Source organism: Diceros bicornis, chromosome 12, assembly GCF_020826845.1.
Source record: "Diceros bicornis minor isolate mBicDic1 chromosome 12, mDicBic1.mat.cur, whole genome shotgun sequence".
NCBI lineage: Eukaryota > Metazoa > Chordata > Mammalia > Perissodactyla > Rhinocerotidae > Diceros > Diceros bicornis.
The window spans coordinates 35343222-35366652 of NC_080751.1; the positions used below are offsets into that span (position 1 = coordinate 35343222).

The following is a 23431-nucleotide window of genomic DNA, read 5'->3' on the forward strand; positions in this document are numbered from 1 at the left end:
CAGGGGACTTGATGGTTCTCAACCAAATTTGAGAACCACAGACCAGATGACACTTGGTGCTTCTTTTAGATCCAGTAATCTGTGATTACCATCCTATTTTAGAAGCGCCATGCCGAAGCCCTGGGGCTGAGCTCTCCTTCTTACACCTTCCTTTCGTAGACTCCCTTGTCACTATGTACTCCCAGCTTCTCTGCGAGGACGAGGGAGTAATATTTCACTATTATTCCGATTTCACTATTATTCATGCCTTGTCTTCCCGTTTATCAATCAAGAAGGTTGTGTTTGCCATCCTAGAAATATCTCTTTTGCCCAATAAAAAAAAGAAATGCGATGTATGAAAATTGGGAGGGAGCTGGGGTGAGGGTGGAGAATTGAAGGAAGGTCAGAATCCATTGCTCTCATCCTCAGATACCTCAGAGACTCTGTTTCTGATCACCCCTCTCTGGAAAGTTGGTCTCTCTATGTTCTTTCATTTCCCTAAAGAAGTCCACAAGGAAGATTAGTTAGCATTCTGTGCAAGCTGTGCTATGTTATTTTTCTTCAGTATCTTAGATGTAGACAGTAAAAGATTTTTTTTAGTCAGCTTGCATTACCGATTCCATTAAGAATTGGATTCCTCTGTGTTTTTCTGATTTAATCTGAGAAGAGTGCATTGATGGGAATTCAGAAATATAGCAATAGAGTGCCTCCCTTTGGCTCCCCCAGCCCATTTCTACCAGAGATAGCAGTTAGTTTGCTACTCAGGAATTTTCAGGTAGAAGACTTAAAAATAGGATGGGAACATGGACTAATCTTGTGTTTTGAAATATTAACTTGTGGATATTATAGTTTGACTTAAAATACATCTAGAATAAAATTTTGAAAATGATTTTCAAGAATATATATCTAGTTTTTGTCAGTTTTTTAAAGAATTTAAAAACATAACTGATCAGATCAAGGGGACATCTTTTGAAAGTTCAGAAGGGCAAAAAAATACTACACTTCAGAACAGTTCTATTTCATTCGCCTAGAAAAGAGGTATTTTCTTACTATATGAAGAAATACATGGTTAATGTCAAAATGCAAAATGCAAATGAATATAAAAAGAATATAAAAAGAATATAAATGCAAAAGAATATAAAAAGGAAAATAAAACCGTCTATTATTCATTTGATAAGGATGATTTATACTTGGATATTTCTTTCCAGTCTTAAGTGGTGATGCAATCTAATTAGTTTCCTAAGTCCCTTGGATGGCCTATTACAATAAGGATCAGATAAATACCTTAATCCTCAAGCAGAATAAAATCTACTTTTTCTGTTTAAGCTCTTAAATTCATCCAAATTGCCAAGAGTTTATTAACTTCCTTGTTTATATCCTCATTGGAAAAGGTCAAAGCAGAGAATATCTACTTTAATTTACAAAGTTAATTGCTGAATGGGAAGAAGAGGGAGATGCCTTAAGAGAGTATTATTTGCATTAAGAAAGAAAATAAACAAAACATGAGATTTTTTGTTGGGGAAAATCCAATGGAAAGATGAAGTCATTATTCTTGGTGGTGTTTTGATGGTTAAGTACATTTGTGTGATTACAATTTCAGATTAGTGAATTGGAACAAACAATACAAAAACCAAAGCTCATTCACTAAACCACGTTCTGCCCTTTACTAAACTGAAACAAAAGAGAGCTCATATTATGTTGCCCTAGCTCAAGGGAATTTAATGTAATTTTAATAACTGCAGCTGTTAATATTTTATATATAGTATTTTAATTAAGTTCTATATTTGCACACTGCATTGGTTTGGAATGAAGCAGCCTTTTAAAAATTGAATGAATAGCTATATTAGCTTTTATTTTACTTAAAGGATATTTCTGAGTTAAGCTGGTGAAATACTAAGATTTATAGCTAGTTAAAACTAAGAAACATAGAATTTCAAGAAATAATTCATTTTACCCATTTTTCACATCAGTTATATTTAGAGGCTATGTGAAAATTACTCTTAATATAATGTGAGGAGATGATACTGCTGTGACAAGAGGACAATGTGGGCTGCTTTCTTTCTTTTTTTTTTTTTTTTGTGAGGAAGATCAGCCCTGAGCTAACATCCATGCTAATCCTCCTCTTTTTGCTGAGGAAGACCGGCTCTGAGCTAACATCTACTGCCAATCCTCCTCATTTTTTTTTCCCCAAAGCCCCAGTAGATAGTTGTATGTCATAGTTGCTGGGCTGCTTTCTGATTCATGGACAATGAAGGTCGTATCTATCGATTTGCTTGGGACACTCCTTAGCTGCATATTTAAAAACACTTAATGAGCCAATATTGTCTGTGTTATTAAAGTATAGGGAGCCCAGGCCTAAGAGTCATTATTTCTAATATTGACCATACTAAAGTCAATCGGAATAAAAGCCATGGCCATTAATTAGATGCTAATAACTTTGGGTTATCCTAGTCAGAGATAGGGTTAAAACTATATTTGATGGACAGACTGAATTTTTAATATCCCCAAAACAGTTTATAAGGGAAACCCATGTATGAAAGAGAATATCTTATTTATGTTTATATCCACAGGTCCTGGCCTTTCTTGTGCAATAGTAGTTGCTCAATAAATATTTGGTATAAGAAAAAATAAAGAATAAAAACATGTGAATAGCTCAGGGCCAACCTACCCCTAATCTTCTAAAAATAGTAGTATCATCTTTACATTTGAAGAGTAATAGCACTCTTTTAGTTGTAAATGCAGCTTTTTTAAGGAATTACATTACTTCCTGAAAGCAGTTAACACAATATAGGATAACAAGTGCTGTCTTTTTTTTTAAAAATGTAATTCCATCCTCCAAGCCCAGATATCTGAAAAAAAAAAATTCAGTGAAGAAGTTAAACAACTGTTAGAGAACTGTGGTAAGCCTGGTACAAAAATGACAAGCTTTTATGAGTACAGGACAGCTCCTCCTGCTTGTTCGTGAGATCCCTATATCATTTAGCAAATATGTAGGTAGAAGGAAAATTAATCACGAGGGAAGACGTTCACTCCTTCCTGAGGACTGAGATATGCAGTCACAGTGAGCATGCTGGTAACAAGGAAGGTAGTCACCCAGGATGTCCATCTTTCTGATGATTTGCCCTTCAGTCCTTTGTTCTCTAAGGTGGCTATAGGAGCCCTCATTTGAGGAGAAATATTGCCTTCATCTGAATACCTTTCTAGAACTTCATTTTCAGCACAATTAATTGTATTGGGTTGTATGTTCCTTCCTCCATTCTATGACATGGGAAAGAAAGAGACACTTTAATTCCCACTCTTTGACTGATACTGTTTGGCCACAGCTGTTCTCTGTGCAATGTAGCTTCTTCCGCTGTCTGCTTAGTCTCTGACCAGTGCAGGGGAGGCCAAGTGGGCTGAGCCATGAAGGGCATTTTCAGATCCCGCGCGAGACTGGCAAAGGAGGACCCATACAAAGTGGGGCATGATTTTGTGGATCAGAGTGTATGACTTCAATGCTTCAAATAGTGGGTGTCCTCCGTAGACAGCTTAGCTACTTAACAGAGCAAAACCCCTAAGTTGCTGAGTTAATAAATATGATTGAAAACGCTCATTACTCTGCAAACTTTACAGGACTTAGAGCTGAACATTTCCTTACCAGCCCTCCTTCCTTTCCAGGCTCCCTCTTTTCCTCTCTCTTACTCCCAAACTCAACACAAAACAACTGTGCAGGTATTTAGCTGAAGTGTGAATTGTGCTAAAATTAGGATGAAGTTAATGACTGTGTTCTTGGGCATGAATATTGTTTGAATTGTGTTAAGCTCTTTGGCTCAGACAAGGGTATCCTCTCACGTATTTTTATAGCAAACTGCCAGTCATTTTTTTTTTTTTTGCAAACCAGCATTACACATTGAAATCAAAGAGAAAGCTCATTATTCTTGTCAAATTCTGCTTGTGTACAGCAGGGTACAGCAGATTGTATCAGCGGTTATTCATGGGTAAGCCTACATTTAACAGCTAAGAAGCCATTGAGATTTGAATTGAAGTCATAGAGTTCTAGCTTAAGAACTAGAAATTACAGTGGGAAAGGCACAAGGCTCTCTCCAGAGCACGTAATTAGAGGTTTATAGTAATCGCTGTTTGATGTGAACAGCGCTTTCTAGCTATCTATTACCAGCGCTGATTTCTATGTATACCATTCATGAATCACCACACTTAGACATTTCTACTTGAACAACCATTAGATGATTTCTCTGTTTAAGTCTTGCTTTGACCTTGCTCTCTGACTGTAAACGTTCCTCCCATGCCTTTACCTAGTAGCCTGTTGCATACGTTGAAATAATTTTAGGTGAATTTATAATACTTGATTTTGTATCCATGTCCATAAACCACTACCCATCGATGGGAAGACTAAAATCCCTTATCAATAATTTATCAATTATTTGACTATCCTGAAGGATAGTCAGTTTTGCATAAAATTGTTATATTAAATTTTATTGATGCTTATATTTATTTATTTATTCTGAACACATTTAAAAAGAAAAAAAGTCATCTATTGTCTTCCTCCCACTCAAAACATTTTATTTTTCCACATTTTCTTTCAGTCTTTGTTAACATGGACGTATGTTTTATATAATTGCAATCACAGCAAAAACATAATTCTTCAGGCTATTTGTTTAACATATCGTAAACTCTTTTTTGCTCAAAAATATCTAAGTAGCAAAATTTTTTCCGTGCAAGTTATGAAAGCAAGCATCTGAGAATCAGAGCAGAGCTTTGCAAAGGGACCTAAAGGAGGCTCACAGGCTTGTAGGACTCATGTGTATTAACACGTCTATAGAAAAGAAAGTCACAGAGACAAACGTTGGCAGTACTCATCTAAGAACTGCCTAGGGGAATTGATGCTTCACGCCCGCTGTAGAGATAGAGACAGGTTATCTTAACTGAGATGAGGATGTGTGTCAGACCATCATAGGTTAATATTACTACATATTGCCTTACCTCATGTACTCTCCTTGTTCAGAATCCATGTTTGCCACTCTTTTGGTTAAGATTTAGCTCTGATTGTACGTCTGATTGCAGTAGAGGAATAAAATAGACCAGTTATATAGATGTGAGTGTTTCCATAGGAATTAAATTTTCCATCGTAAATAAATAAATAAACATTTGGATTATAAATTGACATCCCATATTGGCAGAGCTACATAGAAACCTTCTGTGTCATATGATAATTTCTCATAGAGAATTAATAACTTGGCATTCTTATTTTATACATCAGTCTTGTGGGCTTGCTAAATATCAGTCAAACCCTGAGAGATGGAACCTCAATCTCTAAATCTACCAAATCTCCTTTCTGGGCCTACCAAGCTAAGGGGCAGACCCTGGGCTATGGTGTCAGTTGCACTCTCAGGAAATAGGCAATCACCTGACCGCACCCAGCAACAGTAACCCTCATTGTGAAGTGCTGTGGAACTTCTGCAAAATATTTTAATTGCTGCAAAATGTGTCACTTAATTGGTATTTACAACTTCCCAGTATTGTGTATGATCATTTTTAAAATTCACATGTATACACATGTTGCTATGCATGTGCTTAATATATGACATGTATGTAACATATGAATATTGCTATTGGTGAAAATGTTCAGACAATTCAAAACATACAAAAGTGAAGATTTTCCATTTGCACACACTTCCCTCACCAATTCACTCCCTTCTCCATAGGTAATGGCTAAAATAATTTGATGTTGACAAATTCCCAGGTATTTTCCTATGCTTCAATATATCTATAAATATATTTACACATAGAAAATAAATGTAGAGCTTCTTTCTTACATAAATAAGATCATTCTTTGCCAATTATTGGGTGACTTAACCTACTGAGAACTTTTTCTATGCCATTCTTTGTAGTGACATCATATACCCTCAGTCTGAACACATCAATATTTACTTAGTCATTCCTCTATTGATGGACGCTTAACTTTTTACTTTTTAAAAAATTTCTCTGTTGTAAACTAATTTATAAAGAAAGTCTTCATATTATATCTTTATGCATATTGGTCAGAATTTCTGTGGGATGGATTCTAAGAACTGGAATTGCTGGGTTAATTGCATTTTTAGTTTTGAAAGATAATGACAGGTTATTTTACTAACAGGCTGTTTCAATGTACACTCTTATCTACAGTACAGGAAGTGCCCTCTCACCTTCACTCTTGCCTCTCGCTAGATATGATCAAACTTGTAAATTTTCTTGCAAGCCTTATTTCTTTATATATTGGTTTGATTCTTGAAATCTCTGGCTCACAGATGAATCCAAGTAAGCAGAAAATATATGGTAATAAGCAGAAAACAGAATATTAAGATTGTATTTTTGTTTTGTTTTTGAATAAAGTTTATTTCAGTTCCTATTATAAATCTAATACATGACATTGTTTTTTTATGAAGACACAGAAAATTAGAAAGAGAGAAAAGAAAGAAACAAAGAAAGAAAAACGATCCACTCATAATCCCACTCCTCCAAAACTCCCATTGTTAATATTATAGTTTATTTTTTTTTACTATTTTATGGGATTTATCTATTTTGCATTTTGCATCATACTTTATATGATATAATCAATGTATAATCAATGTTTCATTCTGCTTTTATCACTTGTATTATGCCTTTTACTGAGTTTTAAATTGTTAATAAAATATGAATTTGACAAGAAAATTTGCAAGTTTGTGGAACCTGATTCTATTCTGCAGTAAGAGGCAAAGCAGAAGTATGGATAGATAAAATTGACATTTACCTAAAAAATTATTTTAAGCAGTAATTTCAAAAATTTTTGCTCAAAAAGGAACCTTAGTGACCATCCAGTCGATTCTTTTATTTTGCTTACAAGCCACATCATGGCCTAATGAATCTATTATTTGGCTAACTCGTCAGCTAGTTAGTTGCAAAGCTAGAACATGAAAATCGGTTTCCTCTGACCAGGCAAAAGCATTTCCCATCACAGCACATTATTTTCTACCCCCTCATTTCCCAGTCATTTAAACTTTTGCAGTAATTTAAAACTTAAAACCAAATTAACTTATTTTAAATGTCACCTTCACTACGTGTTTCTTCTCACCCTGTAAGCTAATCTTCCAGAAGTGAAAAAGCCAAGAAAAATTGGATGAAAAAAAGAATGGAAACTAACAGATTATAAATACCAGACCGAAATGTAAAGTTAATTTCCATTTTTATAACTAAGAACTGTTTTCAACTGTTTTTCCTCTTTTACGTTACATTTTATATAAAATGTGAATTTATTATTTATGTTTATGAATATTCTTAAATAAATATTACCTTGTCTATTTATCACCTTTGTTTTACCTTTTGCATATGCCAAGAAAATAACTAGGTTTAAATGTTAATATAAGTTAGTATGATTTCTCTGTTAAAATGATAAAAGTCATATGTACACAAATGCATTTGTTTTTCAGCTGAATTTCATTTCTTTACAAGTAAAATAACACAGTAGGCTGCTTTGGATTCTTAAATATTGAAGCATAAAGCGCTGATCCAAATATGACTGTTGTCTATAGATTTTAACAGCTCAAATATAGCAATGTTTACATAAAATATTTGTTTAATTTGCCAGAAACTTCAAATGTAATTATAGTGGAAGAAGGTAGCATATATGAAATAATCAAGCTATTCCAAAGAGAACCTATCAATATTTGTAGTTCCAGGAAAAAGATAGAGGGATAAACCAATATTATACCCAGATTTTTGTTTTCTCTTAAAAATGTATTTACATGCGATTGTACCTTGGCTTTTGGAAAATTTTCATTTTCTGTTGATAGATAGAGCTGTGGAAACTACTCAATTGTCTTTATCAATGAACAAGGTTTAACTATTCATTTTATGTTTTCCTGGTAACCACTGTCTTTATAACTCAATTATAATGAAATAGGCACTTGGGAACCTTAATACTGAAATTTCACTGTGCTCGTATGTATGTGTTAAATTGGTTTAAATGAATTCAGTGATTCTGAGATGAGTCTTTTGCTTAGGTGAAAATGTCCTTTGATTCATATCAATAATAAAATCATTAAGGAATTTGGGATTCAAATCCCTTATCAGAAATATGTGTATTTCAGGACATTTGCACATATGTAGGCCAAAATATAAATATCTATTTGGATTGGACTCAGTAATAAAATTTAATTATTATTTCAAATAACGTTTTTACTCTGTGAATCTTAAGATTATAAAAATAATTGTTACCATTCCCACTTAAATTAAGTTCTAGACTTTCTCTTTTTTTGCCATCTCTTTTTACAAAGATTTTCTAAAATACAAGTGCATATGGATTGGCAAAGCATATACAGAAAGTAGTTGATTTTCAGTCATGGTTGTTTCATTCCATTATGTTTGTTTGCAGAATATTCCAATGAATGATATCTGACACATGCATATGCTTGCTGTGATCCCTTACTGTGATTCAGGGTTAATCAGTCTAAAAAGTTCTGATCCCCTTGGATTGTATTTGAGTAGAAGTTAGAATTATATTCCTTTTGCTATCTCTGTCATCTTTCAACCCGTCTTATTCCCATGAGAACTCTAAAATTGTCTCTCAAAGAGACAATGAGTAGCTATGGGAAAAACATCCCTATTCTTTATGATACTAACTTCTCAATCAGTGTTTTTTGAACTGTGGGTTACAATCTGTTAATTGGTCCCAAAGTCAATTCGGTGGATCATGTCTAGCACTTGTATTACTAAAATTATATAAGAAAAAAAATATCCGAGTGCCTCAGAGGTAGTAGAGTTAAATATTTTTCTGTTAAACTTTTGTTTCAAAATGTGTATGTGTGTGTATGAGTGTGTGTGCACTGGACTATAAGTAAACCACAGTCGTGCATCGCTTAACCACGGGGACTCGTTCTGAGAAATGCGTCATTAAGCGATTTTGCCACTGTGCGAACATTATAGAGTGTACTTACACAAACCTAGATGGTATAGCCTACTACACACCTAGCCTATATGGTACTAATCTTATGGGACCACTGTTGTATATGCCGTCCATCATTGACTGAAAACATCGTTATGCGACGCATGGCTGTATGTGAAAACTGTGGATTAACTTTGGGTCTTGTGATCAGAAAACTCTAGTCTAATCATAGAGTTATAGTGAATATTTTACTCTGGCCACAACAAACACATTTATAAAAACATATCTGAGCTTTTTTACGGTATTTTGTTTAACGCGGGCACTAACAGACCACAAAAAAATTAAGAGACCCAGTCACTCCATTCTCATTGTCAGACAAATGGTTCATTGATGATTGTCTGAAATAACCAGCAGCAGTTTTTGCCGCTGAGAGTGTAGACACACTGACTATGGAAACTAACAGCATACTGAGCCGTGGAAACTGTGTGGAGGAGACAGAGAGTAAGGTGTTATGCAAGCCACAAAATTCCTTCATCTCAGGAATTCTCCAAGCATCTTCTTAGTGTCAGAATTATATCATAAATAAAGACAATACGGTTTTTCCAAGTGTTTTTTTCCCCCATGAGTTGAATCAACCTTGTTCCATAAATAAAAAGACAAGCGGGAAAAATTACATATTTTTAAAAACATATATCCTCACTCTTGTAAAACTTTGTCATTATTCACTTGTTGTGTGTCTCCTACCAATTCTCTCTCAATATAATATATTCATTTCCAGGAAGTCTTCTTGAACAATTGGAAAACAGGGGGCGGCACCCCTTTCCCTTTTATCTTAAAAACATAAGTCACTATGTCCATTGCATTCAGCCTTTGCTTTCCACATATAGTATGTTTTTTTTAATGCCCACCTTTCCTTTTCTCATTAATACTCACTCTTTCTCATCATTTTCTACCTTAAATTAATGGATAATATAGGGACATAACACAGAGGATGGGGATTATCTATTAACTCAGTTCTTAGAGCATTTGGACAGTTAAAAATGCATGTAATGAAATTCTATTTAGAAGAGAAAAATGTCACCATTCTCTCTCAAAATTGTATATTTCATTTCCCCAAAATGCTTTTTTATATATTTTTCCAAGTAGGATTTTATGGTACCTGTATGTTACTAACTGAATTTTCTTCTAGACACTTGCACAAATGTGAACAGTAAAAATGAGTACTTTGTGGTTTTCCCTTTTTGCTGCCTCCTTCTGAAATGCCTATTATACTCCCCTCTTTGGAAGGCCAAAATAGCAATGCCTTTGAGTGTTTCTCCCCTAGGAGCATTTTCCATTTCTTTCTGTGGAAGTCTAGAGAGACAAATGTCCTCTTGATGACTTGGCTGCCTACGCAGTCTCTGTCAGCAGCTTCCTTGCCCTTCTCTCTCGCAAAGACAGATCCCATTACACTGCCCCATTGAGGAGTGCCCCTTCTGCTGGGATTGGAATGCTCCTGGGCACAGCACAGAGACTGGTAGCCCTGTGTCCTTAGAGGCACATTTCACATTCTTCACAGGCCATATTTTCACGTGGGGCGGACCTTAGGTATTCTGTGAAACAACCACAATACATCTTCCTGCCCACCTTTTACCCACACTACACTTTCCCTTTCTGTCACTACCTCTGTACCCTGTCTTCTGTCTTCAGGCCTTCATTGTGTCTGTGCCCTAAATCCCTAGGCTCTCTGTCAGGGGCTGCCATGGCATCAGACATTTTCTAATCTACTTTCTCTCTTTAGACTCTTACTATTCTGCTTTATGGTCTGGACCTGAAAAAATAAATCTGGAATAATCTGGTCAATGTGGTGTCCTTTTCAGGCATCATATTTGCATTTTTACAAAGATCTTTCTGGAGATAGAATATCAGTGGAATTTTGAATAATCTGGTGGTACAGGATGGAGGCTTTGATCAGGAAACTGCCTGCTGTCTTTCATTTTCTCTTCTTTTAATGGATTCCACAAATATTTTTTTCTGTGATCCTCAAGTAATCCCATATGAATGTCTTCTTTTTCATCCTATGTTTAGGTCCTGGGTTCCTGTATATTTATAAAGTAATAGAATTATTTTCCCCTTACATTTGGAGTGTGGGAAAAAAAAATTGACTTTGTTTTTATAATGAATTATGATATACAACATTTATGCAGTGCTTATTATAAGCCAGACACTTTACTAGTATTATTTTATTTAACACTCAGAGCAACCGTATGAGGTAGGTCATGTTATGCCCATATTATGGATGAGTAAACTGAGACCATAGATGTTAATCACTAGATTCATACGGCTAAGAGCAATGAAGTCACATTTTGACATAAATAATCTGTCAAACTATTGTGTTCAATAAAAGCAATCAAGTCAGTTAAAGATGGGGGCACACAACCGTTCTTTGGTCTGCAGATGCATACCAGCTTTGAAAACAAGCACTAACCAAAGAGAGTCTGACTTTATTCCAGAGAGTGATAGAGAATGCCAGTTTCTCTTTCTCCTTTTCCTTCTCCTTCTCCTTCCCCTCCCCCTCCTCCTCTTCCTCCTCCTTCTCTCTTCCTTCCCCTCCCTTCCATTCTTTGTTTCTTGGCTGAACTGTTAGAGTGATATAGAATGCCAATTTCTCTTTCTTTTCTTCCTTCCTTCCTCCCTCCCATCCTCCCTCCTTCCTTCCTTCCCTCACTTCATCCCTGATAGAAGCTGACAAACACTTTTTGTGGGCTGTACGCTTTGATTTTCATTCCCAAAGTCAAATGGAACCATTTTAGTTACAGTCTGCCTTATTTTTAAAGTTACTTAATTCCACAGATTTCTGTTCATTCCATTGGGAAGTACGAGACACCAGTAACAGAAAGAAAACTATGAAATGTTGGCCCTCCAAGAGCTCCCCTTAGGCAGATGAAAGAGAGAAATGGTGATATTGAGAACATGTTGCGCTCTGTAATGACCTGTGTGTTCTCGTGTCTTTGCAACAGGTACCATTTCTGTCAACACGCTGCGCACGCCCTACACTGCTCCTGGCGAGAGTGAGATTCTGGACCTGGATGATGAGTTGTACCTGGGGGGCTTGCCAGAAAATAAGGCTGGCCTCGTCTTCCCCACTGAGGTGTGGACTGCTCTGCTCAACTACGGCTACGTGGGCTGCATCAGAGATTTGTTCATTGACGGCCAGAGCAAAGATATCCGGCAAATGGCTGAAGTTCAAAGTACTGCTGGAGTGAAGCCTTCCTGCTCAAGGGAAACAGCAAAACCGTGCCTTAGCAACCCTTGCAAAAACAATGGCATGTGCAGGGATGGGTGGAACAGATATGTCTGTGATTGTTCCGGAACAGGCTATCTTGGCAGGTCCTGTGAGAGAGGTAGGATTCCAAAATCCAAGCAGCCAATTCTCCTGAGAGGAAACGTGTATTAAATGTTGATCTCAAACCTTAAACTGTCCATTGAAACATAATGTGTGCTCTGCCGGAGTAAACTCTCTACAAACCGAGCAGCCACACCTGACATGCGTGACTGATGGCCTTCATGATTTCAAAGGGCATGATTCTGGGAAGACAGAGCTTTTTAAGTATATTACAGGAATAAGTCTTAGGTCTTTTTTATCCTCTAGGGTATTGGCCTAAGATGTATAATAGACAATAACTATCTCTTGCCCAGTTTTTAATTTCAGGACACTAGAAAGTAAAGAAGGCATGAATTAGACATATTTGTGGCATCCGGAGCTAATATCTGTGCCAAAAAATAGCATTTGTAACAAGCTAAGCTGTAAGTTGCAACTTCCCTGACACTGTTGCATGAAACTTGTTAGCATTCTCATTGCACTTCAGTCAACTTACCCAGATATGAAGTTTGGAAAGTAAGCTGACTTGAAGTCGTCTAAGTTACACCAACATTTTCAGAAGTGCACCCTAATTTCAAAGGCACTTACCTTTGCCTTGGACCTGACTGATTACAGAAGATTCGTTTACCTATTTGATATTAAGGCTCAGTGGGTCTGTTGAAGCTCTAGCAGGTGCCTCCCTTTCCTCCTCTAGTAGGAAGCAGAGCTACATTTTTTTTCTTTTCTTTTCCCATTAGAAGAATAAAGGTCAAAGGGAGGGTGCAGGGTGATGGCTGCCACCGTTCATCTGCAGACCTGACCAAAGGAAGAAATAGCCGAACAAACAGGTCTAAGCATGTCCTTCCATCGACCTAAGAGTTTCAGATAAATGCTTTAGTCACTACACCCGTTGCCACTCATTTCCAACAATGGAACAAGACATCAATAGGAAAAAATATTGATGAGTTGTTCCATTCTCCTCTCATGCTCCAAATAACATTGCTCTATTACACATTTACTCTGAAAATACGTGGTATCTTTTTTTTTTTTTTGGTGAGGAAGATTGGCCCTGAGCTAACAGCTTTTGCCAATCTTCCTCTTTTTACTTGAGGAAGATTGTCACTGAGCTAACAGCTGTACCAGTCTTCCTCCACTCTGTATATGAGATGCCACAACAGCATGGCTTGATGAGTGTTGTGTAGGTCCGCACTCAGGATCCAAACCGACGAACCCCAGGCCACCAAAGCGAAGTGCACGAACTTAACCACTATGCCACTGGGCTGGCCCCTGGCATCTATTTTTTAAGCCATGTATGTTTAGTCTTTTTTCTCCTCTTCATTTCTGAAATAGTTTAATTCATTTAAGCTACCACTTCCTAGAGAAAAAGTGCTGATTTTCTAGGATCCAAAGTTGAAATGTGACTTTGGTTCTTTATCCTAATAAGGAATTTCATCAGCTTATCAGTTCTATTGTAACATTAATGTAAAAATTGATAATAGCAACTTAATAAGCTCATAATGATCTTAAATTATATAACAAAATATTATCACTGTTCTGTGTTATACAGTTAGATAGGTCAATAGATGGGTAAGTATTTTAATCACATAGATTCATTCATTCTCCTAGCACCTAATTGCAATTCCTGTGAATTGTCACTAGAGGTTAGCTATTTTTGTATAGTTCCATTTGTAAGGTGTATGTTCTCTGTAAATTTCCTCTTCTCACTTTTCCTTCTAATTTCAGCTTCTTTGTTCGTATAGTTTGGTTTTTAGAAATTGCTGAAAGGGGCCAACAATAACAACAAAAAAGTGACAATGCTTGCAAGATAGATTACAGTTAGACATAATGTGAGATTAGCAGACCTGTGTGATTTAAGACTTTGTTTTCATTTTAATCACTCAGAGAGCCGCCAGTTATGCTGATGTCTCCTGCTTAAGCGAAGCTAGGGAAGAGTATAACTGAACTGTCCCACGAATTACAAAAGCCTTCAGTAAAATACGCATGGTGCACCACCCTGTGGCAATATTCCGCTACTACATATGGCAGAAATTAAAAATAGAAATTGTAGAGCTTCCTGAGCCAGAATGAGGGAATGGGAATATTTATATATTGCAATAATTAGAAGGAGGGGTGGCAAGCGTGTGTAGATCTGCACATGAGAATTTAATGGCAAACTTCATCATTGGGATTCAGCATACACTTTTATCTGACAGGTGGCTGGAAATTTCTTTGTCTCTAGGTTGGTTGTGAGTTGAGGAGAAAATGGTCATTTTTGTGTGGTTTTGGTTTCTGCACTACCCAGCATATTGTGAGAAGACTTTGCTTTTCAAAATTAATTTTCTTGTTCACATTATGGTATCTCTTGAGAACAAGGGTGATGTGGGATGCTTGTCATGCTCCATACCGCAAAGTTTGGCTTTTGTCCAGTTTCCAGCTATGCCCCAGTTCAGTCAACACCAGACCATGCCCAGCCAACCCTCAGGGTTCCCACTTCAAAAGAAAGGGCTTTGACTGTGATTCTTCTCCAGATACACTCTTATCACATGGGGTTTTGATCGTATAAGACTTGATTGACAACTTTTAAAATTAAAAAAATAAAAGACACTAATAAAGTTTCTATTTTACTATTATTGAGCAATAATTGATGATTTATAATTATTCAAAGTAATTAAAAAGTCTTTGGACAGTGCAGCATGGGGAATGGTATTGCAATCACATTATAGGAAATCTTCATTATGCATTAAGAAGGCAAAGGAGTTTATAAGAAAGAACAGAGTATTTGCTGACTTAGGCAAATAGGAAAATAGTATTTTCTTTTATGTGTATTGATCCCATAAGGAAGATTAATATAGAAATAATGTTCAATTGAAGGTAAATTAAATTCAGCACCTTCTCTTCTGCTTTATTTTTAATAAAACTGAGAATTTGTGGAGACTTGTTCATATAGAAATTATTTTTGTTTATATGTGTATGGTATAATCAGATGTCTACTTTATACTTGTTTGTTAAAACACTAACAGATGGAGGGACAGATGTCAGAGCAATATAATTTGGCTCCCTGTCTGATTTTCATCGTTGATCACAATATGTGACTGCCTTTGGGCAAAACTGAGCACAGGTGTACACTTTAGACTGCAAGAAGGAATAATACAGAAAAGCAAATTTATCAAACTTAACGACACAGGGGAAGGAGATACAGGAGACGAAGTTGAAACTTTCTCCCCCACTGGGAAGTATTGTATTGGAATTAGCCTTTTAAAGGACTCTTGTGTTCTAAGTGATAAAATAATTTTGCTAATGTTAAAGGATGCTGCCAAATAGCATAACCTTCAAATGTCAGAATGTTGTTTACCATTTATTTGGCAACTCTAGACTGCAACCTTGTGCATTTTCCATTTCTTGTCTAATTAAACATTAACTCTAATTATGAGGAATCATTTAGGTGTTCATTTGTCGTTTATCAATAAATTATTTTCACATTGAGAATTATTTAAAATGGCACACAGGGGCACTCGAGTTTTATTACTTTACAATGTTATTTCATTCCTGCAGCCTTTTGGAGAATGTTAAAGGACAATGATCCTGATTATTTTTCTACTTTGGATTGTATTTCATACTATATTTATGATCCATTGTCAGTCATCTGTATTTCTAAAAGGATGTTCCCCCTACTTAGTTTTCAATCAAATTAAGCTGCATTTCATAGAAGAATATGAGATCATTTTTAAAATACAATTATGGAATAATAGAGACTGGATTTACAGACTAAATAAATAGAAGAGGAAAACTAACAACATTTTGGTCCTTTTACCTGTATGATACCAAAGTAACTGAACAATTGATAACGGCTTTTAAACTTTTATTCAGGTATTTGTTGCTATATAGATATGGACAATGATTGGCTATAGTTTAGGAAAAGAAATAGTGAAGATCAAATCTTTTTTAAGATTATACAAGAAATACTTTTTTCTAGAGTTCACCACAGCTTTACAATCATTAGTTATTTTTTGAACAAACTACTACTAGATTTTTCTTTAGGGAAACTTCTTATCTAATTGGAAAAATATATGGTGTCATGTAGGACCACTGTATTTTAAAGGATCATATTTTATTTTCTCAGTGCTTAGATCAATGCCTAGCCACAGGATCCCTATTTTAATAAATGAATCCCTTTCCTATTCTGTCTTTTGTGACACAATTATGGCCTTCAAAGTAGACTTTAGCAAATATTTTGTTCACATAAATTGTCGCAATTAGATTCCACTTACAATAGCGAAATAACCTCTTTAGTGAGGAATTATGTAAGTTTGATATACAAATTGAAATAAGCTCTTTTACATATCTTCAATATCATTAATTCAGTAAGTGTTTATTGAGGCTCTACTGTGTGCCTGGCACTTTTTGGGGCACTCAGCTGCCAGTAGAAGAGTAAATATGAGAGCCCAACCTCTGCCCTCATGACACTTACATTCTAAAGGCTGAAGACAGACAATAGTATATAAACAAATAGGAAATGGTAATTGTTTAAAAATGAAATGGTAAGTAGATATAGAATAACTGGCGGGGGGATTAGAGGAGTGGTTGACGCAGGCCGCTCCAGGTAACATTTGACTGGAGACCTGAATGCGGAAGGAACCAGCCACATAAGGATCTGGGGTGAAACTTTTTAAGACAGAGGGAGTGCAAATACTTGAATAAGAGACAAAACCAGTGTGGTTGGAGTTTACTAAACAAGGGGGAGAGATGCTAAAAGCTGAGACCAGAGAGATGGGCTGGGGCAGATCACACAGAACCTTCTAGGTAGAAAGGAGTACAGATTTTATTCTAACTGCAGTGGGAGACTATTGGTAGGGGGTGCAGGGATATCGTTTAAGCATCAAAGAGACATAATCTGATTTACTTCTTCAGAAATTTGGCTTGGCTGCCGTGTGTAGGAAGAAAGAGTAGAAATAGGGAGGCCATTGAGGGAACTATTATAATGTTCTAGGTGAGAGATGGGAGCAGAGTCTGAGGTACTTTACGGTAAGAGTAAGAAGGAATTCATTCAGGAAATGGATTGGAATTAGAGCCTACAAGACTTGCAGACTTGTGAATAAATTGGACATGGCAAAGAGGTTAAGAGAGAAATCGGAAAGGTTAAGGTCTGAGCAATGGGATTATACCATTTACTGAGATGGAGAACATTGGAGAACGAGCGTGTTGGGTTTGTTCGTTTTGGGGTGCCTATTGTATTCAAACTGGAGATGTTAAATAGGCAATGTGTGATGGATGGATGATGGAGCTCAGGAGACAAGTCAGGGCTATTGATAAATATTAGGGGGAGTGAACATGTGAGTTGACCAACATCCTTTAAATCAAGAGGTAGATGGAAAAGAGAAGAGCAACAAGGAGAGAGACCTGGAACCCTCAGTGCTTATTGCTTCTGGATGCGCCTTCAGTCTCATGATGACAACAACTAATGAGTGAAGTCCATTAGAAGCAATACTTGACTCTTCTGACTTTTGAAAGATAAACTTGCAAAACCACAACTCCAGAATATAGTCCTAATGATGAGAATTTCCTAGTTTATTTTATTTCCAGGTAGTTTTTCTTTTATTAAATGATATTCTGAGTTATCAGAACCATTGAGAAAGCAAAATGACTCATACTTGTTTTGCAGTGTTCCACCACCATATGGTGTTTAATATTAAAGGATGCTATTTCTTAAAGCAGTCGGTTTGTGATCAACATTTTTTGCTATTCAGTCCTTGATGTGTTTGATGCAGTATTAAGGAACTTCTCTGTTAAAGCAGTCCACTTTAGTAGCACACACAAACTCTTCAGTCCTACCCGCATCCTTATTCAATGTTACCAAAGTACATAGCTATTGACTTTTTGGTGATAGCTGAATATTTGCAGAATACCAGGGTGGTGCTGACAGATAGTGTTTGAAGTTACCCCTTACCTGTGAATAAACCTTAAAATGAAGTTACAGTTTGTGTCTTTGTAAAAATTACCTTGTTAAACATAATGACTCAGAAGAAACATCACATGTTGTTTGGTAATATCAATTTTTCTTCTCTTTTTGAGCATCATCTTTGGTAAAGTGTTGACCTGATTCCTACATTTGAGTCATATTTTTTTCTTTCTTTTTTTTTCTTTTTTGTGAGGAAGATTAGCCCTGAGCTAATGTCCGTTGCCAATCCTCCTCTTTTTGCTGAGGAAGATGGGCCCTGAGCTAACATCCCTGCCCATCTTCCTCTACATTATATGGGATACCGCCACAGCCTCGCTTGAGAAGCGGTGTGTCTATCCGCACCTGGGATCTGAACCCATGAACCCCAGGCCACTGAAGCAGAGCACATGAACTTAACTACTACTTGGGCCAGCCCCCAAGTCATATTTTTTTTTCTTCTTTTTTTGATCTTATTAGGATAGAAATTATGAAAAAGGTGATAATAGTAACTTCTCTTAGAATCATGGACTTTTAGGGCAGGCAAAGGCCTTAGAGATCCTCCAGTGGTACCCTGTATTTTGCAGATGAAAGAGTCAGAGCCAAAGCTGATTTCACAGAGCTGGTCAGTGGCCTAGCAGTACATGCCTAAACATGCATTAAATAGTTGCTAGTGCCTCAAACCAGGCTCACACTGTGGCTACACAAAAGAATATAATCTCTGCTCTTGAGAAGGGACACATACATAAACATTGATAATCCAAGGTGATTAATGCTATAGGTAGAAAGTGCTATGGGAACAAAAAGGCAAGTGCAGCCATCTCTGCTTCTGTACTTTATTTTAGCAGACACTTCATGGAGGAACTTCTCTTTACTGTGACTTCTTTTCCTGGCTTAAAAAAATGACTCATTCTGAAGAAGATGAGCTGAGTTTGTAGTCTTGTGTTCTATCTGGAAGCCTTTGCTAGGTCGTGCTTTTCCTTTTCAAACTATAAATGCACTAAACTGACCAAGAACTTTTATATTCATTTCCCATCTATAGAGGCAACTGTTCTGAGCTATGATGGGAGCATGTTTATGAAAATCCAGCTCCCAGTGGTGATGCACACAGAGGCTGAGGACGTGTCCTTACGGTTCCGATCCCAGCGTGCATATGGCATTCTCATGGCAACCACCTCTAGAGACTCGGCAGACACCCTCCGCCTGGAGCTGGACGCAGGGCGTGTGAAACTAACGGTCAATCTAGGTAACAACTCGCCTTCCCCCTCTGAACTAACACTTTCCACCTTTTGTTCAGTTTTGCCTGCAAACATTTATCAAGTAGCCTGTTTGCCATGGAAAGTTAAAACACTTAATGGTCTCATTTCCATCATTTAAATTAATTTAGGTTTTTGGGGCATCTTTTTATTGTTTTTATTTCGTTTAACATAATTTACTGTTTTGTGATTTCTACCACTGAGGATTCTTAAAAGAGAAGCCATATGTATCAATGAGGTTAATTGAAAATAGGCTTGAAGATGCCTCAAACTGAATTTCCTATTGTTATATTTACTGACATTCTGATTGGTAATAGATGATGTCTTTTCAGATAAATAAAAGTCCATCTACTTTTACTTAGAGAACATATGCACAAATTATCAAATTTCTACTACATGATCTAGATCAACAGTTGCGTTTACTCTACTCCTTGGGCTTCTCCTTTGAATAGTCACCTTTGTGGTACCTCACCTTTTCTGTCTGGAAATACTGTGTGGTGATATTTTGCTATCAAACAGCAATCCACAACCCTTCAATGCCCAAAGTCTGCGGCCCTTAGCAAACAGCCATGAGAACACTGAAAACACAGGCTCTTCTACAGAAAAATAATGCTTTCCTGCTTAATCGTAGCATTAAGAAAGAGTCACTACAGTAAAACCTCAACAAGCTGGGTGAAATATGGGGGAAGGCCAGGCTGAATTAAGAAAAAGTCTGAATTATAGACAAAAAAATTTTAAGTTTTGTTTTCAACTACAGTCAAAAACACAAATTAAGAGCTGGAAAAATCTTGTTGAGGAAAGGTCTTACTAGGCTGATTTTAATGGGTGGATAAGAATTATCCATAGTTAGCACATTATTTCATTCAAGTTGTACCATCAATATATAGTATAGTACTTGCAATCAGTTCTCTTCCTGAACTCGGCCTTTCACAACTTGTTTGTTTGTTTGATTTTTCTCAGGCGATCTCTGCTCATACCAAAGGAAGAATTATAGATGTTCTGCCCAATAAGTTTTGATTATCGTTAACTCCAAGAGGAGTACAAATTAATGAGGTTTTACTGTATTTTCTGGAAGCGCTAAACACACACACACAAATGAATAAACAGAGAGAGAAAAATAAAATTTGAAACTACATAGATTTATAAAAAGAATAGTAAAATGTGATGAGGTAAGACATTTGTGGAAACCCTACCTACATTTTCAATTGTGCTGGGCAGAATGGTAGCTCATAAAATATAAAAATATTTCATTGATAGCTTATTGCATACCATTACATTCAATTAATATTAGTTACATTAAGTTAAACAATAAGGGTGGTTTTTGAAGATTACTGAAGAACACAGCCCTCTCATTTACTGTTCTGTTAGAGTTCCCTCTAGTGACAATGATAGGTTACTACAAGCTAATCAAAATAAATTGCCTGTTGCAGTGAAGGGGCTGGTAGCCAAAGTGGAAACACTCATGGGAATTTTCTAACAGCAAAGCATTCTGTGGAAAGAGTTGTGTAGGTGCTGGTCCTTGGCTGTTTGCAACCACTTTTCTGATGCGGTTGACGACACATGACAAACTCAGCTATATGGAAACAGAATCTAGGTTTATATTTTTCATGTTCCCCAAAGGCATTAAATACTAACAACCAAAACCAACAAATATTTATCTCTACATAAAATAAATATAAAACATCCCGCATAGTCCTTTAAAGATAACCCTTATAATCACAGTCTGTGTTATCTGGATCAGACATTCTGTTCTTAGAGAATTTGCTTTTATATAAGGAAGTAGGGGTAAGAAAAGGAAAATCAATAGCAATGTTAACCATAACACTCATTACGTAGAGATAACATTGTTAGCTCCTAAAAGAGGCATAGGCTTGTGTGCTCTGAAGAATGACACTACTCCTTAGCCACTAGTTTCTAAAGGAAACATACAATTGTTTCTCTTCTCCTCCAGTTAATATGAGGCATGGAATCCAGCCAACATCTGGCTGTTACCTTTTTTGCGCAAGCAAATAAAAAATAAATAAATAAAAACAGGGTGAGATGAGAATAATTTCAACTTACTCTCCATTTGACCACCACAATTCTAAAGGATTCTGTTGGCCTTTGTGGGATATTAGATTTTGGAGGTCCAAGATGTCTGAGCCTAGCTGGGCTTGCACTGTACCCCATTGTGACGGAGCACTTTTTAATTATGCTGAAAACAATGATATGTTCTTTCACAGATGGGGAGACAGTTGCAACCAGTCTAAGCCAAGCATCTTTGACAGTTAACAATTCTTTATTTCACTTAGATTTGTCACCATGTAGCTTTGTTTGAATTGGCCATTTTTTTTTAAACCTTCTATTGTTGTTTCCAATGGTGAAGTTTTATAACAATGAATCTGGGTTTTAGAAGTATGTAAAGAATAAATGACATGGAGTGGCCATATTTGCATGTGTCTGTCCCCGGAAGGGTGGACTGTGATTTTATTGGATGTCTGCAGCTGTTACCTTGAAGGATAAATTTTCATTTTTCATCTATTCTTCCCCATCTAGATTGTATCAGGATTAACTGTAATTCCAGTAAGTGCCTATTCAAAATTTTTAAAATGTTATTCCTCCATTATGATGTAAGCTAGTCAAGAAAAAAAAAAGAGAGCAAGAGAGAGGCGTTTGTAAAACTCATGAATTCACTATTGAAGTATACCAGTCCATCATCTGGGTTGTAAAAATTCATTTTGAAATCTGTAAAGTTGAAGACTTTTCCGCTGCAGTTCCTACCTTAAGTGGGAAAAGAGGTGACAAATATTTTGTAACAGAAGGTGCAAATGCCCCTAGAGACCTTTGGATAAGGCAAGTAGCATTTGTATTTTGCCACACCGTGGACTCCGGTAGCTCTCTTCATGACCAAATTAGGAGAAAATACTGTGGGTCTTATTTCCTTCACTTTCTGTTTTTGTCTCTTAACTCAAATATAAAAAAAAAATTTAATTCCTTTCATTTCCAGAGTTACTATTAAACCTTTCTAAATTCAACCAAAGTTTTACATAGGAAAATTTGTTTTTCCAAATCATGTATATGTATATATACAGAAAATTACTTGTCTGAAGAGTTTCTTGTTCGTTAAGAGTGTTTACGTGATGAATTTTTACATCCTAATCATATATCTGCAAAAATAACAAACACCCTTCAAATCTGTGATATGCATGCCAAATGATGAGTCAGAAAAGATGCATGGACTGAGTTTTATTTGATTGTGGACTAGAGAACCTGAAAGGATATAAGGACTGTGATTTTATTTTGAGTTTGTAGCATTATCTTAAGAGTAAATTTATTTTATTTCTTTACATAAATATTTAGGTTTTTCTTTTCCAGGTTTTGCTGACCACATTAAGGAATCTCCTCCAATAATAACAAAGTTATTAGCTATTTAAATAAAATGATTGTAAAAAACTTCTAATCTCTCATTGTCATAGTCAGTAAAAAATTTTTTATATCCTTGGAAAATGCTGAATGTGAGTTGATGGAGTCTATTCCCAAAACCATTGACTGTGTTTCAAAATGACAATAAGTCATCCTCTGAGGAACAAAATGGTGGTCTTTTTGACAGAGAAACTCAGAGAAACAAGAAACTATCTAATGAAATACATACTATTTTAAAGTAACATAAAAGTGTGTTTTCAATTGTAGCAATAAAAAGGTCACTGAATCATGACTTATGAAAAATTAAATTGATAAACTATCATACAAGACATTAAAAATCATCTGAAACAGAATAGTTCCTGAAATAATCTCTCAAAGCTCTCTCTCGAGTGGAATTTTTCACGTGCGCATCATCTCCTCTCAAACCCTATCTCTCCACACTTTCTGAAAAGGAGCACAGGTTTTGCAAGTCTAATACCATGGTGGTTCAGTTTGCTTTCAGCTCTGGGGCATAGATGCAGGCAAAGTGGCAAGTCACAAAATACTTTCCCAAAGCCAGATTTGTGCCTTAATGCAGCTGTAGATGTTCTTGATTTTTCCTGAATCTTAGAAAATCCATGCAAGGA

At 36.2% G+C, this 23431-nt stretch overlaps 1 protein-coding gene across 11 annotated transcripts in view; it reads left to right on the plus strand.

The window, feature by feature from the left end:
* The window catches only part of NRXN1 (neurexin 1), a 1082241-nt gene that overhangs the window by 492709 nt on the left and 566101 nt on the right, over window positions 1-23431 (plus strand). For 6 of the 11 annotated variants that reach the window (XM_058551255.1, XM_058551254.1, XM_058551256.1 and 3 more), the window contains 3 exons: window positions 11875-12258; window positions 19190-19393; window positions 21939-21965. In XM_058551255.1, coding sequence (XP_058407238.1) covers window positions 11875-12258; window positions 19190-19393; window positions 21939-21965 — 615 coding nt within the window. The remainder of the gene's footprint in view (window positions 1-11874; window positions 12259-19189; window positions 19394-21938; window positions 21966-23431) is intronic. The other 5 variants (XM_058551257.1, XM_058551261.1, XM_058551268.1 and 2 more) reach the window with 1 other exon arrangement.